At 41.5% G+C, this 18,990-nt stretch overlaps 1 protein-coding gene across 4 annotated transcripts in view; it reads right to left on the reverse strand.

Moving 5' to 3' along the window:
• The window catches only part of DIP2B (disco interacting protein 2 homolog B), a 267,785-nt gene that overhangs the window by 33,087 nt on the left and 215,708 nt on the right, over positions 1-18,990 (reverse strand). For 2 of the 4 annotated variants that reach the window (XM_064284237.1, XM_064284236.1), the window contains 3 exons: positions 18,566-18,743; positions 16,226-16,349; positions 9,973-14,354 (listed from right to left, as the gene is read on the reverse strand). In XM_064284237.1, coding sequence (XP_064140307.1) covers positions 14,102-14,354; positions 16,226-16,349; positions 18,566-18,743 — 555 coding nt within the window. In that variant the 3' untranslated portion in view covers positions 9,973-14,101. Of the gene's footprint in view, positions 1-6; positions 14,355-14,397; positions 16,350-18,565; positions 18,744-18,990 lie in introns of those variants that run through there. The other 2 variants (XR_010321855.1, XM_064284238.1) reach the window with 2 other exon arrangements.

Consider the following 18,990-nt stretch of genomic DNA (forward strand, 5'->3'; position numbering starts at 1 on the left):
ACTTACCTGTGGCTGCCGCCTCGCCGCTGTCTGGGGCGTGAACTTCCACTCCCCCCTCCCAGGGTGGATCCGAGTTCACTACCCCTTTCTCCACCCCCTCACGCGGCGGGGGACGTGCCTGTTTCTCAGCGATCTGGTGGGCCGGGAAGACCCAATGTCACTTAACAGCCAACTGTCCTAGGCTACCGTTTCCTCGGCAGCCAGGGCCCCCAGTGGCGGCATTATCTACACCAAGCCGAGGGCGGGGGAGGCAAGGGGGGCAAAACTGAGTGCAAGTGAGCGCGGGGGGGGTTGAAGGTTAGGCGGCTCTTCCCTGCGGGCCGCCGTCCTACGTCAGCGCGTTGCTCACGTGATGCGCCGCCATCTTGTACGGGTCTTTTTGGGACTGCGAATTGTGCAGCTAGGGGGTGTGACCCTGCAGAAAGCTGGGGGTGAACGCAACCTGGGCTGTTTCTTTCGCGTCAGGATTTAAACCTTTCCCCCCTCCTCCTCTTGCATGTCTGTTGCCGGAGGTCCTCACTAGCTTTCAGGAGGTCGCTCGGTGTGGGGCAGTTTTCATCCGTTAGTGACAACGCTCTAGGCTCAGCCAGTATGTGTTCTGGGTTGGGGGATCAGGGCCAGAGTTGTGGTCCTCGACCTGTCCACGCTCCTGTAAGGGGAAGTAACTTTTGAAGCGTGGAGACTTTATCTTAGCTTCTCTTAGTTCACCCATGTTCTGAATCTTATGAAATGGTATTGCGAGTTGCATCCTTTCATCCATATGAAATAGCGTTTTTTACGAAGACTTAGGTGCCAGTAGAGTGTTTGAACTCCACTTTGGTGTAGTAAGCTGTAGTACACATTCCCCAAAACGTTCAACTGTGAATAAAAAAGTTACATACAATGCGATATCGTAAAATAAAGTGTTACGCAGTCATCTAATAAATTATGAAAGTTTAAAAAATAAATTTATGAATGTGTGTGTAACCACTTATCTGGGGAAGGACAGCTTTATTCTGAATTTTTTGTTTTATTCATTTCCTTAGTGTTCTTTTATAGCTATGGTGATGTTAGGTACTGTAGAGTCAGTTCGGACGCATAGGGATACTGTGTGTAACAACGAAACTGCTCGGTCCTGCACCATCCTTAGAATCATTGCTATGTTTGAGCCCATTGTCGCAGCCACTGTGTCAAAACATCTTGTTGAGGGTCTCCCTCTTTTTTCCTCACCCTCTACTTTACCAAGCATGACATCCTTCTCCAGGGACTGGTCCCTCCTAATAACGTGCCCAAAATAAGTAAGAGGAAGTCGCACCATCCTGGCTTCTAAGGAGCAGTCTGGATGTACTTCTTCCAAGATAGATTTGTTCTTTGGCAGTCCATGGCATATTCAGTATTCTTCACCAACACCATAATTCAAAGGCATCAATTCTTTGGTCTTCCTTATTCATTGTACAGCTTTCACATGCATATGAGGTGATTGAAAACCATGGCTTGGGTCGGGTGCATCTTAGTCCTCCAAGTGACATCTTTGCTTTTTAACACATTAAATTTGCCCAGTGCAAATACATCGTTTGATTTCTTGACTGCTGCTTCCATTTTGCTTCCATGAGCATTGATTGTGGATCCAAGTAAAATGAAATCCTTGACAACTTCAATCATTTTTCCGTTTATCACGATATTACTTATTGGTCCAGTTGTGAGGATTTTGGTTTTCTTTATGGTGAGTTGTAATCCATACTGAAGGCTGTATTCTTTGATCTTCCTCAGTAAGTGCTTCAACTCCTCGATAAATAAACCCTTTAGCATGCTTTTGACAAAAAGTTCCAAAACTTTTCTGACATTTTGCTAGTTAAATCTCCACTATTAAGTTGATTTGAAGAAAGAGCCCCTCCCGTTTCTGACCTTTTGGGCCAGATACAGACAATGTGGTTTAAAATTGTAGTGTTACTCTGTGCCAAACACTTAAGAGCTCACATTGTTCACTACCTATTACAAGCTAGAACAGGTGACTGCCCTTATTTTGCTCATGTTAGGCGTACTAGGTTTTTGAGTGAGCAAATTATCCAACCTCTTTGAGTGTAAGTCTCCTTATCAAAATCGGGAGAAGAACACTCAGTCTAAGTCCTAGAATTACTGAAAAAATAAGTAATTGTTGTTTTAAAACAAACTGGTGAAGCCTGTGATGGCACCTGTTTAGCTCTTTTAGCATACTTTTTTTCCAGTTAGGAAAGAGGGGGCATTATAATGAAATGGACTCAATAACTCCACCTATCCCATGGGGTTTTATAAAAAAAAAAAAAAATTTTTTTTTTTTTTTTTATAGATGGAGTTTAATACATGTACAGCCCTGTCTGGCACAGAGTAAGCACTAAAAAATGTTGGCTATTAATATGGAAGACACTTCAATGTAACTACTGGAAACTTAGCTGAAAAACACTAAGTGGCCACACATTCAGAGAAGCCTCATGAATTAACAAAGGGACTGAGCCAGAGTGGAGGCCTTAAAAGCCTGGAACAGTATCTGGGACAGCCCACCTCTCAAGTCAGAAATTATTTAAAGCTGATAGATACAGGCTTTGTGGCCTAAATATAGGCTTAATTGTTTTGGGTTTTTTTTGTCCTTCAATTCTCAAGTCTGAACACACAAGGAAACCAAAGATAGGTCCTAAATCCCTGCAGGGATTGGTAGTATTAACTACAATCACACTATTTCAGGTAACACTCCTGAGACAAGTTGTCCCAGATAACTCAGCTCTGAGACTATTCACTGCCTCCTGTTATCTAATCTGGAATTGAGCCTATATACCTGTAAGGCACTGGAGTAGTGAACAACTACAGAGCTGTCCGTCCAATCCTTCCCCCTTTTATGGGAACTCCTCCTCACAGTCATTCATATCTTACCAACAATGGGCACCTTACCCAAAGTTGGGCCATCAAGAGTCTCCCCAATGGAAATTGGTAAGGGGCAAAAATTAATCTCCCTAGATGAATGAACCTCAAGTTGGGAGCTGTATAATGGACATCTTCCATCCACCCATAAAGCCAGTTAGCTGAGACAGCAAGCAAGTTCTAGTATCTGCCTGAGGCACAACTGCGTGTCACAGCCTTCGCGTTCCATAAGCTGCACTTTGTCCTTGTACTGAATGTTTTTAGTTGCTGTTGAGTCAGTTCTGACTCATGGTGACTCCATGTGTGCAGGGTATAGCAAGGCTATATGATGTTTCGAAGCAGATTGCCAGGCCTGTCTTCTGATGAGCCTCTGGGAGGATTCGAACTGCCAACCTTTCAGCTAGTAGTCAAGCACCTGTGCCACTAGGGACCCAGTGTACTGACTAGTCCTTTGCTATTTAAACTAGCTTAATTTGGTTGCTGTTATTTTGAGAGTACTTACTAATATACCTGGACGCAGGACATATAATTTCCCTTGTAACCTCACTTTCACTGTATGTCCACCACCACCACCTTAGTCCAAACCATCATTATTTCTTGCATTGTATATTTCAGTAGGATCCTACCTGGTTCCACTGGTAAAAACCTAAAATAGACAACAAAACAAAACAAACCTGTTACCGTCAAGTTGATTCTGACTCATAGCCACCCTATATAGGACAGAGTAGAACGGCCCCATAGGGTTTCCAAAGAACGGCAAGTACTGGTTATTGTTTGTATTAGTTGGACTGCAAAAGCAAACTACCTTCAAGATTATTACAGAGTTGTAGCAAGACAGCCTAGAATAGACATTCAGCTACTGGAGGAACCTTCTTTATGCTGGCCAGAGCAACCTGCCAGTGTGAAGATTCTGGGGGAATTTAGGAGGTCCAGAGAGGTCAGCCTGAGGGCTGGTCAGCAGCTTTTTAATACTCCCACTTGGCAGTGATGATACTTGACACATTCAAATACAATTTACAGATGATCATCTTTTAATCTACCCCCATTTAACTGACTCCCCGGATTAATTGACATTTAGTAGGCTGCCTTCTAGTATTCTGTGCATTTCTACTAGATGAGCTGTATAATAAGATTATAGAAGAAAAAAATTATAGTTAGTCCTAATCCTGTTTACACCAGCTGTACTTGTAACTATAATAAAACAAGTAACTATTACGTTAACCAATTAAATATGAGTGCAGAAAAGCAGTTTTTGTTTATATAAAAACTAAGTTGAAATGCTTTGGAAAGATTTGACTTTACAAGCTCTGGTTCTGGGACCATTATTTAAAATGTATTGTCAAATTAGATGCAAAAAATTGGTAAAAAAAAATTCTGCATTCAGATTGTTTCAAGTATCTTTAAGTAAACAAACTGAAAATCAAATACAAGTTACAGACGTTGTTTTATGCAAGATGACTCCATCTTTCATTGATATACTTCAGTTGGTGGATCTATATTCAAAACAGTGTTGGCTCTCCATCAAAAGATTCATGAATAAATGTATACTTGTATGTTTTAAATTAAAATATTTAAAGCATACATGACTCATAATGAGTTCCTTCACTGAGTAACTTTTTCATTTATTGACCGTAATGGTTAAAGTTGTGTGTCAACTTGTCTGGGCCATGATTCTCAGTGGTTTGGCAGTTATGATGTAGTTTGGTAGCTATGTAATGATGTAAACCCCCCCATAATGCGATCTGATATAATGTAATCTCACATCCATGATGAGCTCTGTTATGAGAAGTCAATCAGTTGACAGTGAAATTTCCTTGGGGGAGTGGACTGCATTCAATATAGGTGGACTTTCTAGCCAAGTTCGTTGGCTTTTGCTTACTCTGGATCTTGCAGCTGGCCCCTGTTCATCTAACATCCGGTTCTTGGGACTTGAGCTAGCCAGCTTACCTGCCGATCTTGGGACTGGTCAGTCTCCGTAGCCTGTGAGCCAGAGGTCTGCTGTCTGACCTGCTGATCTTGGGTTCACCAGCCTCTGCAGCTACTTGAGTCAGGAGAACCCTCCAGCCTTGGTCTTGGGACTTTCCAGCCTCTACAAACGCATGAGCCACTTCCTTGATCTAAATCACTGTACATATATTCATACATTTCACTGGTTTTGCTTCTCTAGAGAACCCAGCCTAAGACATTGACCAGTGATCAGTTTTCTATATTTGTACTTTCAGGTGATTGCCTTTATGGAATTCATAGTTTGAGCATGTGCCCCACACACACACAAAAAGTTTAAAACTTCTTCACAATATCCATCCATGGTCCTTTTTCTACATAGCAAACAAAGTACCTTTTAAAAAATACAAATCAATTAATGACACCAAAACAAATGCCACCAAAGGCATCTTATTGCACTTAAAATCAAAACTCATTACCACATCCTTAGAGGATACGTGTGTGTGTACCCACAAAGAAAAGCCCTGGCCCAGATAGCTTCACTGATAAATTCTATCAAATATTTATACAAAAATTAGTACTAATTATTCACAAACTCTTCCAAAAAAACAGTCGTTAGGTGCCATCGAGTCAGCTATGACACATAAGGACCCTAAGTATAACAGAACAAAACACTGCCCGGCACTGCGCCATCCTCACAGTCGTTGCTGTTTCAGTCCATTTTTGCAGCCATTGTGTCAGTCCATCTCATTGAGGGTCATCTTTTTTGTTGACCCTCTACTTTACCAACGATGATGTTCTCCAGGTACTGGTTCCTCCTGATAACATGTCCAAAGTACATAAGACAAAGTCTCGCCATCCTTGCTTCTAAGGAGCATTCTGGCTGTATTTCTTCCAAAACAGATCGGTTTATTCTTCTGGCAGTCTATGGTATATTCTATATTCTCTGCCAACACCATAATTGAAATGCATCAGTTCTCCTTCAGTCTTCCTTATTCATTCTCCAGCTTTCACATGCATATGAGGCAATTGAAAATACCATAGCTTGGTTCAGGCGCACCTTAGTCCTCAAAGTGACATCTTTGCATTTAACCCTCTGAAGTATTTTGCAGATTTGCTCAATGCAATCAATATGTCATTTGATTTCCTGACTGCTGCTTTCATGGGTGTTGATTGTGAATCCAAGTAAAATGAAATCCTTGACAACTCCAGTCTTTTCTCTGTTCATCATGATGTTGCTTATTGATCCAGTTGAGAGGATTTTTGTTATCATTATGTTGAGGTGTAATCCATACTGAAGGCTGTGGTCTTTGATCTTTGTCAGTAAGTGCTTCAAGTCCTCTTCACTTTCAGCAAGTAATGTTGTGTCATCTGCATAACACAGGTTGTTAATAAGTCTTCCTCCAATCTTGATGCCTCATCTTTCTTCATTTAGTCCAACTTCTCGGATTATTTGCTCGGCATACAGATCAAATAAGTATGGTGAAAGGATACAACGCTGACACCCTTCTGGTTTTAAACCACTCAGTATCCCCTTGTTCTGTTCGAATGACTGCCTCTTAGTCTATGCACAGGTTCCCCATGAGCACAATTAAGTGTTCTGGAATTCCCATTCTTTGCAATGTTATCCATAGTTTGTTATGATCCACACAGTCGAATGCCTTCACATAGTCAATGACACAGGTAAATATCTTTCTGGTATTCTCAGCTTTCAGCCAGGATCCATCTGACATCAGCAATGATATCCATCGTTCCACATCCTCTTCTGAATCCAGCTTGAATTTCTGGCAGTTCCTTGCCTATGTACTCCTGCAACCATTTTTAATTAATCTTCAGCAGAATTTTACTTGGGTGTGATATTAATGATATTGTTCAATAATTTCTGCATCCTGTGGAATGGACACAAATATGGATCTCTTACCGTTGGCTGATCAGGTAGCTGGCTTCCAAATGTCTTGGTATAGATGAGTGAGCACTTCCAGTGTTGCATTCGTTTGTTGAAACATCTCAGTTGGTATTCCATCAATTTCTGGAGCCTGGTTTTTCTACAATGGCTTCAGTGCAGCTTGGACTTCTTCCTTCAGTAACATTGGTTCTTGATCACATGCTACCTCCTGAAATGGCTGAATATGTTGACCAATTCTTTTTGGTATAGTGACTCTGTGTATTCCTTCCATCATCTTTTGATGCTTCCTGCATCGTTCAATATTTTGCCCATAGAACCCTTCTGTATTGCAACTTGAGGCTTGAAGTTTTTCTTCAGTTCTTTCAGCTTGAGAAATGCTAAGTGTTTTCTTCCCTTTTGGTTTTCCAACTCCAGGTGTTTGCACTAGAATAGATAACCAAAGATTCTAAATTTTATTTAGTCTTTTCACAAGTGAGACTGATACAGAAAAATTTTAACTTTATCTAATGTGGTATCAAGATTATGCTAACTTTGTAAAATGAGTTGCATAGCTTTTCCTTTTAAATATGAAAATGGGATTTTTCTGGTGGGTTTGGCAAAATTCAGATTTTCTATTTCATGAGTCAGTTTTCAAAATCATCTGGAAATTAATTTAAAATTAATTTGATAATAATCCTTTAAAAGTCTCTACTGTATTTGCATTCTCCTTTGTGTTTCCTAATAGTTTTTTTGTTTGCGTCTTTACAATGAATTTTAATGATTTTTTTAGGTTATTTCTATTAAATCAACTTCTGGTTTTGTTAAACCTTTTCCTATTTGTTTTATTAACTTCAGCTTTTATTTTCATTATTTCCTTCCTTCTACTTTAGTTTTTCTCCCACTAGGCTTGAAGTTGAACACAACTAATTTAAGTGTTTGTTTTTTAACAAATGAATTTCTTCCGTCTTATATCTGCTTCTTTAGGAACTCCTGTTATTTGTGGATTCTCCATATTTTTTCAGACCTATATTTATAGAAATTACTTCAGAAATGAATGTTCATCTTTGTAGACTGGAGGTTCAGAGAAGTGAATGAGCTCATCAGGTAGACCTTGAGCAACTTCCTACATCAGGATCTTGTCTGTACCCAGCCTTTCCAGTTTTATTTGAATAAATGTGCTTCCTCCCATCAAACACTAATTCTTTCACCAGTTCTCTGGACCCCCTTCCCCTCCTGCTTCCTAGGTGAGTTTGTTTTATCAATTATCTCTTATTGCTATATTTGGAAATTTCCCCTCTGCTGCCTTTTCCCTTTGACACATGAATATTTTATTTCTTCCATCTTCAAAAAAAGCCTCTCGATTCTATATCCCCCTTTTAACTACTGTATCACCTCTCTCCTTTCCATTTGTAATTTCTAGAAAGAGGAGCTTCCGTTCAGACTATCTCGGCATTCACCCCTCTCAACTAGTTTTTGGGCTTCTTTCCCCATAAGGCACTGGTCAAGGTCACAGTCCAGATGTTACCTCCTCTAGCATGCTATTCTGCTATTCCCAACTATTCTCCCTCACCATTGGATTCAGTGCCTATATTAACTGCTCCTACAGTCCATCCTACAGTTGCCAAATACAGTAGAGGCTATCCAGTCCCTATTTTATTCAGCCTTATTGTAGCCTTCGGCATTGTTGACCACTGCCTCGTCTTTGAAACTCTTGCTTCGGTTTCTAGTTTTGCCCCAACCTCTCCAGTCATGCCTTCTCCCTTTTGTGGACTACCACCCATCCTTCAAATCCTGCCATTCCCCATGGCTTCATTCTGACTCCCCCTCTCACTCTACATAATCTTCCTTGGCAATATCATCCACTTCCATTTGCATCAACTACCACTTTTGAAAGGATGTCTCCCAAACATATAGTTTTAGGCCAGAGCTTTCCTGAGACAGAAATATTCAACTGCCTGCTGGACCTCTTCATTTACATGTTCCACAGCACTTCAAATGAATGTGACCAAAGTGGAACACTGCATCTTCTTTCCCAAACCTATTCCTCTTTTGTTCCCTGTTTTGGTAAATGGCCCCACATCTAACTCCCCAAGCCAGAAGCCTAGGAGTTATGTTTGATTCCTCTTTCTTCCTTACCCTGAATATCCAGTCATTGAAATCTTAGTTGCCAGTTTTCATGGATGGCCTCTCTTCTTCAGTCTTACTGTTGTTGCTGTCTTGGTTAAAGTGCACTTATCCTATTGCTGCAATTACTGGAAAGGCCCCCCAACTGGCCTCCCTGCCTCTGGTCTTACCTTCCTTTCCCTCTCTACTCCAATTCATTCTCCGTATGATTGCTAGAATAATCTGTTGCAAATCTGAGCATGTTATTCCTCTGCTTTAAATCCCTCATTGGCTCTCCCTTGCCTCCTGGATAAAAATCCTCAATTCCTAGCACAAGGCCCTCCACAGTATCTTTTACCTTTCTCTACTTAAGCCCTATGTCCTAGTAATGGATTGCAGTTCCCAGAGTATACCTACAACTCTGCCTTCCTGCTTGTTCTTCTTTATCTGGCTGTCTCACTTTGACTCAGTCCACATGTTACCTCTTCAAGCATGCTATTCTGCTATTCCCAACTGTTCTCCCTCACCATTGGATTTGGTGCCTATATTAACTGCTCCTACAGTCCATCTCTACCCTGTACCTCCTTCAAGGGCAGGGACTTGATGTTTTTCTCTCTCTAGCTTCAGCTTTTATCACAGTGCCTTGAACTTAGTGGGCAGGCAGGCAATAAATGTCTATTAAATGAAAAAATGTTCTCAGCTGCCAAAAAAGCCCAGACCATAATTCAAGGACAAGTTTCTGTGTCTGCAAACATGTATGATTCAATGTGCTCCAATCAGGTTTCCTGAAACCAGGAAGCGGAAGAACAAAGAAGTATCACTTAAGGAAAAGCTGAAGTCCAGCCTAGTTACAGATTGGAAAAAATTCAAACTTCCTTCAGTTTATTGTCAAGTTTATGATCAACGGTTCAGAACTGCCAAATGCCGCATAGGTAGGAGGAAAACTTAACTATAACTGTTACTTTGAGAAGTCCTGACAAAAGACTTAACTGTTTTCAAAATGACTCTCCGCTCTCTCTTGATCTGGCCTCTGTTTTTAGCATTGGTTTTTGATCTCTGTGCTCACTTTCCTTTGACCACTCCAGCTACCACTGTGTCTTACTACCTGAAGGTAAGTTTAAAATCTGTCATTTCCTAACCCCTCCCAACATGTGAAGGATTAAACACAATCAGGCATCAATATTTATTAACACAAGACAAAGGAAACATATTCAATGAGTTAATAGAACACTGTCCAGCCAGATGTTAAATTTAAAAATGTATACCTAGTCTAATTTCAAATAAATAAAAAAAAACTTTATACATAATTACACAGTACTATAGTTTGAATTTGACACCGGTAAATAACTTGACAGAAAGTAAACAAAACAGCATTTAGGACTAAAAAATTATTATATCTTTACAATCTCTTCCTCTGAACAAGTAACATGGCCCATCTCATATACCTAAACCAGAAATGTATGAATGAGAAAGAAAAGGCTTACTGTGTATTTGGAGTACTGCAGCTTCTTGTTCCAAATACCTTTGCTTTTACATCAAAGCAGACCACAAAAACACTAAGGCATAGATCATGTTGGAGTTTGAGGGTGAGGTGAGAACCTCTCATTGCTTTAGTCTAAAAGATTCCTGGATATTCAAGGAAAGTAATTTATTTGGCCAAGATATTGAGCACCATGCCTGGGGCAGAGACCTTAAAAAAACACTTAAGGTCTCAGGTCCTTTGTTGATTCAACAAAAGCATTAAGCAAGCTTTCCCCAGGGACTAATATAAGAAGACACACTCATATGACCACTAGACAGGTGATGGTCCCTAAATAGCCTGAGGCAACACAACTTCATAAGGAAAGGACTTGGTATGGGGGAGAACCGGGCCCTTTCTGAGGCAGGAAGGAAATAAAGCCGGTGTGGACTGGCTCGTGCCAATCAGCATGCTGGTCTCACTGATACAGAAGATGGAACCTGTGTAGCTCTAAGAATCCCCAGTGCCTAGAATTCTCTTGAAGTAGTGACTTCCTGATCTGTTACTTCTGCTGAGAGACAGAGGTTCAGAAACTTACAGATTAATAGATTTCCCTTAACTGAGAAGGGGCTTGCTATTAATTTTCTCTTTCATAGGCATAAGGACCCAGCAGAAAGTGTCCCCAGGATTGACAAGGCTGTGTTTTGTCAATAATGGCCTTCTGGGACAGCCCTAGGAGTCAGTTCTGGCACAAAGGTTCTACTTAATGCGAGAGCATTGTGTTACCAAGGGAAAGTTTTCTTACCCGAGTCTGCTCTCATCCACGACAGACTAGGCATTAAATCTGCAGATGGCCCCAGAGACAGCACGTCAGCTAATGAGTGGCCTCTCCTCCCTGAAAAAGATGCTTTACCAGAGCTGCTGGTAAAGCTCCTCAAGGACAGATCTCTGCTTCCTTTCCTCCACTAACATATTCTGGCTTGGGGGATATAAAAAAGATACTAAAAGCAGTCATAGGCAAAAAGCAAAGCAATAAAGATAAATCAGAGGCCCAAGGAACTACAACACTGGATAATCAGCCCCTAAGTAACTAGGAGGAGCCCTCATGGTGCACTGGTTAAGTGCTTAGCTGCTAACCTAGAGGTCAGCAGTTCAAACCCACCAGCCGCTCTGTGGGAGAAAGATGTGGCAGTCTGCTTCCATCAAGATTTACAGCCTTGGAAACCCTATGGGGCAGTTCTATGAATTGGAATTGACTTGATGGCAGTGGGTTTAGTTTTTTTTTATTAAGTAACTGGGAGTTGGCCACAGTCTGCAATTAATGGCGTATCTTATTTGAAGGAATGAGTGTAGACCTGCACAGTCCAATACAGGAGCTGTCAGCCACATGTGGCTATCTTCCTAAAACTTGAGACGTGGGTAATCCAAATTGAGATCTGCTGTGAAGTATAAAATATACACTGAATTTTGAAGCTTAAGATGGAAAAAAAAAGTATGTAAAATATCTCGACAATTTTTTATATTGATTTCATGCTGAATGATAGTATTTTTGATATACAGGGCTAAATAAAATATATTAAAATCATCATCACCTATTTCTTTTTACTTTTAGAAATAGGATTACCATAACATTTTAAACTACAGATGTGGCTCACAGTCTATTTCTATAAGACACTGCAGCTCTAGATGCTTAATAATTAAGAATTATTAAGAATTATTAATTCTTAATAACTCATGTTATTAAGAATTACCAAAGCAAGCCGTAATTATGTCAAGGGAGACAGTGTATTTTTTTCTTAGAACTGAATATGGAAATGGAATGATTTAACTAATCCCCATGATTCCCTGCTTTTGCCTAGTAAATCGTTAACAATTGTCTGGAGAAAATCACTTTCCATAAACAAGCAGGCTCTTTTCTCTGCAAACCAAAGCATTGCTAGTCACTGGGATTTCTTGCTTGCCCTAATGTAAGCGTTTTTTTTCCTGTGCATCCTAAAACCTTTCCCATCACATATAAATTAATTCCATCCAAAATGCTGAAAACGAAATCTAGAACTGGAAAATGTCTTAAGTCCACCCACTGTGGAGAATGAGTTAGGAGCAAAAGAGGATTATGAAAAAGGAAGTCACGAAGTGGTTCTGGGTCATGAGACTGTGTAAGGGTAGCCTCCAAGAGTGCTGCCCTGGTGAAGGGTCTGGTGCTTTGCATTATAAACCTTATTTTCAGGATAATTACAAGTCTTAAAAATTGTTTAAAAACATACTTAGTTTACATGATGTTACAGTGGGGTAAATAATGTGTATTATTAAAATAGTCTAAATAAATATTTACACAATAGATCAGAGTGGGTCAAAGAGACCCATTCTGATTTAACAAGTTAACTCTGTTCACTTTGAGTTTTTTCTTAATTTTTAAAAATATTTCTGTAAGAAAAAAATAATAAAATTCAACTATATTCAAATATGTGAAGTATCAGACCAAAGAAAGGAAACCAAGCCGGAGGTCAAACTCAGTCCCGTGCTCAGTCGGCTTGGCCTGGGCACCAGTCATTTCAAAAGAGCTTCTTGCATACATCAGGCTTCCCCTATTTCAGCATAAGCCTGGCTATTTTGGCAAACAAAATTGGTCAGTTTTGAGTTTTTTTGTTATGTGGCCTTGCAGCTTCGTGTGACTACTGATCCCACTGCCTTCCCAGCCAACATTCTTTTTTTTTTTTTTTTTAAATCCCTGCCCTCGTGGACAGGAAGAACAGAGGACAGCTTCAGTTTTCAGGAAAGAGAAGCTATATGTAGAAACTGTAGATGGAGTTTACAATAGGCCTGGAAAAAGGGGAAATTCTAAGTTCTTAAGTAGTTGTTCTAAGTTTGAAAGACAGTTTCAAAACCTGGGGGCCACAGTGAGTTACTGTGGTTCCTTAGAATAGGGGGAGATCTAATGAATCTTAGCTGCTTCTTAACATTTTTGATTTTTAAACTGAGATTTTCAGCTCATAGAAACAGGCTGAATTCTTAATGCTTAAGCCGATCCCAAGGATGCCAGCTTTAACAACAAACACAGGCAGCTTTAATTTATAAAACACACCAGCCAACGGAGACACAGTACAATGTGCAGCAAAAACCTGCAAACGATTTGCACATTTCAGTTACTTAATCAATTACACTACGAATAGAGAATCTTGAAATTCTCTCAAAGCAGAAATGTTTCTACTTTGGTTGTTTTAATTAGATAAGCCAATTCTTGAATTCTTTAGCTGAATTATGTGTATTCTTATTTACATAGTTAAAACACTGGTCAAAATGTTTTACAGCCTAGAAGCATATATATAGAGAAGTAACTCTCAGATTCTGTGGGTTACCTGATTTGCTCATGGGTCAACTGAAAGTAAGCTGAGTAGTTCCATGTTAACAAAACCTGCAGAATGTCTAGCTACAGTAAAATGGCAAAATACAGTACAGAGTGGGGGAACTGTGTGACTCAGACTACCCCTTCATGTAAATTCAATAAACTTCCTTACAAAATTCTAAAACAGCATTAGATAAAAATACAAGTATGTACAACAGATGAAAAAAATGCAACATGCATGTAATTGCTTTAGTAATGTGCCGCTCACGCTATGTCAAAGCTCATGTCTAATAAGCTGTTAACATTTTTTTCATTTGCCACCATAGAATTTCCCTTTCCTGTGTTTGTGTGATTGCAGAATCTCACAGGATGAGATGAAGGATATAATGTAACCATCTCAACTTATTTCACATCATTTTCAAACTTGCTCCTAGTCATGGGTGTTCGGTCCTTGTGGTTCTTCAGAACTGGCCCCCTGCAGTCCCCACCAGGCTGGTTACATATTATAAGCCACATAGATGGGGTCTAGCTGGTCAGCTAGGAAGCTGTCACGGAGGTGCATCCTCTGCTTCTCTCCTCTGGAGTTGATGGGGATAACCCCTGGGTCCACCACAACGACGACGCCAACGATGAGGTAATGCTCTTCTAGGACCACATTTGTCACCAAAGGGACCAGATCCAGGGCTTCCTGTTCAGAGCCACACAGTTCCACAACCACCACAAGCAAGTTGGTCCACGTGAACACAGCACTGGAATTTCAATGACACATTTGGTTAACGTGCCGTTACACTGAGCATTTTTACAGTATCTGCCCTGCCCAAGACCTACCCCCATTTCCCTGAAACTGCCTTCTCCACTGGGTTCCAACCAGTAAGCCAGTAGCCATGTCTGTCATAGATGACCCTGCCCCTATGGTCACAGCTGATTAGACAAATGACCCAAGCTGGACCATTCAAAATCTCCTGGGAGTTTAGAAGTGGGACTGAAAGTTGTTAGATGATTACTAGAACTGAGGACATACGGATCTGACAATTCTGGGGCAGCCAGGTGTGCAGAGAAGTGCAGAGAATGGTTCTTCAGGGAGAGAAAGAATGAAGTGGGTGCTCAGAGAACAGCAAAAAAGCGAGAGAGGACGGTGGTTGCTAAGACCTTCCTGCCCCTGTTCCAAGCTTTCCAAGGATCCAGTTAGAATAGTTTCGGATCCTCTGAGCTAGCCAGGAATTCTTTCCATTAACTCTTTCGTTTGCTTAAACTCTTCTGAACACAGTTTCTGTTATTTGCAGTATAAAAGCTTTGACTAAGATAACATTCTTCGACCTACTGGGAGGGGCGTCCCCCTGACTCATCTGAGCTCTCAGTGCCCCACACGAATGCATCACCAATGGTGTAATAGTGCCACCAGGAAGGATGCTGCCTCACGCTGAGCGGGACTGCTGGATTAGAAAGTGTGACTTGACTTCGGATGTAGTGTTAAACGGCTTTTCAAAAAAGAGATTCCAGTCATTAAAGAAAAATGAATATAGTACTTGGTTGCATTAAAAGTCAAGTGTCAGGAATTAGAGGGTAATCATGGCATCCAACTTCTGTGCATTGCTTATACCTCCTGGGCATTTTAGGCATTTGCTCAGGTCTGGGGGAGACTCTGATCAAGGAGAGAACATCTCAGACAAAGAAGCTTCTGGAAAGCATGAGAGAACGGTGGCTATTAGAATGGAAAAAAAAATAAAACTGAGGAAGGACACACAAACTTAAATTTGTAGAAAAGAAACTGGATGAATTCTGTGTAGTTAAGAATCTGAAATGAAAACCATGGGTAAAAATACAGAGGGGGGAATTTTAAGTTAATGTGAAGTCAGATGATCCTTTATCAGGGGAAATATAGGGGGAATTCCAGCAGTGAAAGGCAAATTGGATGAGATAATAATAATCCCTTCCATCTGTTTAACAGTTTATAAAGCACAGCCTCATCTGATTCTCCAGAGAGCCAGGAAGTAGCAGGGAGACTGTCTTACAGATGAGGAAAGCCATCTATGTGGAGAGCTGGGCCTTTAAGCTGAGTCTGTGACCTTAAGGTCATGGTTCTTTTCACCATGCTATACTGACTTTCTGCAAGCAAATGGTCTGTTAGGTTCCTTCCATTTATAAGACTCTGAAAAAGAAGTCTCTGAGTGGTACACATGGGTTAACACTCTTGGCTACTAACCAAAAGGCTGGAGGTTCGAGTCCACCCAGAGACAGCTCAGAAGAAACACCTGGTGATCTACTTCCAAAAAATCAGCCATTGAAAATCCTAGGGAACACAGTTCTATTCTTAATATACATGGAGTCGCCATGAGTCGAAAGTGATTAGATGGCAACTGTTTTGTTTTTTATCATTAAAAATGACTCTGGTCCATAGAGGGTCTGTAGACCCTGTCTAAGTATCTCCACGGCCTTGTCTGGCTCCTGGGAAAAGGCAGACTGCATGCCCAAGACAAGAATCAGGGTCTACTTATTTTCTTACTCCCCTTGGAATCTTGTGTGTGTAGGTGGGTATTTGGTACAGATGGCTGACTAATTAGATCAGTATTAATTACTACTAAGCTCAGGTGGGAAGCACATTCTGTGCTAGGGAATTTACCATTCGGCAATGCTCCTGTGGATCCGAGACACCGAGGTCTCAATATCGATCGGGTGGTATCGCAATCCTCTCAGCTCCAGTGTTTCATCCAGAGCTCCCACTACATATAATGCATCATGACGCTCTAGCAGAGAGAAGAGGAGAGCAACGTGGTTCATCAGACACGTACAACAGCAATATAATGTCAGAGTTAAGAGCTCAGGGTTCAGACTGCCCAACACATCACCTGGCTCCACTACTCACTAGTTATGTAACTTTGGGCAAATTAAATTTTGCTTCCCTGTCTGTAAGAAAGGAGTATTAAGAAATGCTGCTGTGAAGATTACATGAGATAGTTCACGTAAGGTAGGCACTATGGTGCCTGGCACATTGTAAGCAGTCAGAAATATTAACTGTTATTACTACTGTGTGCCAGTAAGTGGTTGGGGACGCAGAGATGACAAAATACGATTCCTGGTCTGCAGACACCGACATTCTACTGAGAGACAGACACAAGTGGGCATGCCACTGCACTGTAGGAGCCCAGGGACAGGAGCATATGTGAGGCGCTGAGGAGTAGAGGCCATTCGCCGAGCCCCATTCATGGTTCCGGGAAGGCTCCAGGAAGGAGCTGAAGCCAGGGCTGACCTTTAAGGATAAGGAGGAATTTGCCAGATGATTGTGGGTAGGGGGAGAAGAGAGAGGGCCTGGGAGCAGAAAGAGGAGGCGAATGCATGTCATTGTGTCTAGACATCTTCAAGGAATCTAGCTTTAAGAAGTAGGATTATAGAACACGGAAAGATTAGTCCTGGTTATTACTAGGTTTGTCATCTGGCAGAAATTTCATCCTGTATGTTTTTTTTTTTTTTTAAAGATTTTATGAACATGCTGTATACACAAGGCTACACGGTGCTTATAGGTACTGCATTTCAAACAATGGAGACGATCCTGCTAGGTCTACTAAATTCAATATGTTCTGGAAAAGGTAGATTTCAAAAAAATTTAGCAAAACGAAGTGACAGAAACAGTTGGGGAAAGAGGAATAAGGCGGTCCTGCAAAAGTTGCTTATAGGCATCTTCATCTGGGAATGCTACTAAAGGCTGAAAAGAAAAAAACCAACAGAAACAGCAGTTAACGTCTCATGGGGGCTTATTATGTGCCAGGCACTGTTGTAGGCCTCTAAATGCATTGTATCATTTAATCTCACGTAATTTTCATGAGGCAGGAGCCATTATCTCCCATTTTCCAGGCAGGAAGCTAAGTGGTTAGGTGAGTGCTCAAGGTCACACAGCTAATGGCAGAGGCAGGCTTCAAACTCAGGGTGCCTGACTAGGGCTGTTGTGTCTTCTCCACTGGCCCCCTCCCCACCAAGGAAATATGGAGACACTAAGGACACTGGTCAGAATGGAGCCATGAAGAAATGATGCAGTCTGATGCAGACCTTGAAAGTCCAGTTAGTTCTTTGTTTTAGTTCTTAAAGTACATGAGATGGTTAGTGTTAGATATTTTTTAAAATGGCTATGAATGCTAGTCAGGAAGGCAGGCTGAAAGTACACAGCAGTGAGGCCATGGAAATCAACTGGGCAGAGGATGATTGGAGGGAAGCCTGACATCAGAGCCTTGCCAAAAAGTAGTCCTGCATCCAAGAAGAGACACCAAGGGGCCAGAGCACTTCAGCAAGATGGATCCTTAGAACTGACACCCCCTCTCAGAGGTTAGGTGTGCAGGGGCGAAGAGCTAAAACCTGTCAACAGCTGTCCCAGGAGCTTGTTCAGGGTTTGGAGTTAGGCTTGTAGGGCTGAGGGTCTGTGTTCCGCACCATCAGGCACAGCTCTCTGGCTGCCCAGCTGATCTAACCCACAGTTCAGGGATGATGATAAAGCAGCCCTGAGAGCTTACCTCCTAGATACTCCTCATGAGCCAGATAGCTTACCAACTAGATATTCCTCACATGCTGGAGAGCTTACCTCCCAGATACTGCTCATGGGCCAGATAGCTTACCTCCTACACACTCCTCAAGGGCCAGAGAGTTTATCTCCTGGACACTCTCCATGGGCAAAGGAGCTTACTTCCTACATACTCCTTACAGGCCAGAAAGCTTACTTCCTACATTCTCCTCATGACCAGAGTGCTCACCTCCTACGCACTCCTCAAGCACCAGAAAGCTTACCTCCTAGATACTTCTTATGGGTAAAGTGTTAGCTCAGACGAATGTAAAGTAACATATGGGTTCAAGAACCATAGGAGGAAATAACTAAATACACATACTCCACAAACCAAAGGCAGGATGAAAGAGGCCAGCCACTGATGCTGGCTGAAACACAAACACAACCACGGGGAGGCGCTGCTGTGGAAGATACCTCCAGTGGCCGCTGTGAGCTCCGTCCTGCGGACAAACCCCAGGTATCCTGTTCGAGCCCAGAGTGTCTGCGCAGCGTCCCCAAAGCTGAGGCGAGTGTTGAAATGATCAGCTTGAAGAGTCTCGCTATCATAGATGGTGTAATAACCACTGGCTGTGTGGGGACTGTTCACCCAAATCTACAAAGAGAGACAGGCACTGGTCACATTTCACCAGGAACATATATTCACGTCAATTCACTTCTCTTGGGACAGATTATTTTTATTCTTTAATCTCATTTTTATGTTAACATCACATGACCACACCACCATCACAAGTGCAGTAATAAAGGCAGCTAAGATGTAGCCAGTGTTTACTATGTTCTGGACACTAAGTACCTTCACGTGCCGTATCGCTGTCGATTCTATGATGTGCACTACTGTTACT

Source organism: Loxodonta africana, chromosome 4 (genome assembly GCF_030014295.1).
Source record: "Loxodonta africana isolate mLoxAfr1 chromosome 4, mLoxAfr1.hap2, whole genome shotgun sequence".
Classification (NCBI taxonomy): domain Eukaryota; kingdom Metazoa; phylum Chordata; class Mammalia; order Proboscidea; family Elephantidae; genus Loxodonta; species Loxodonta africana.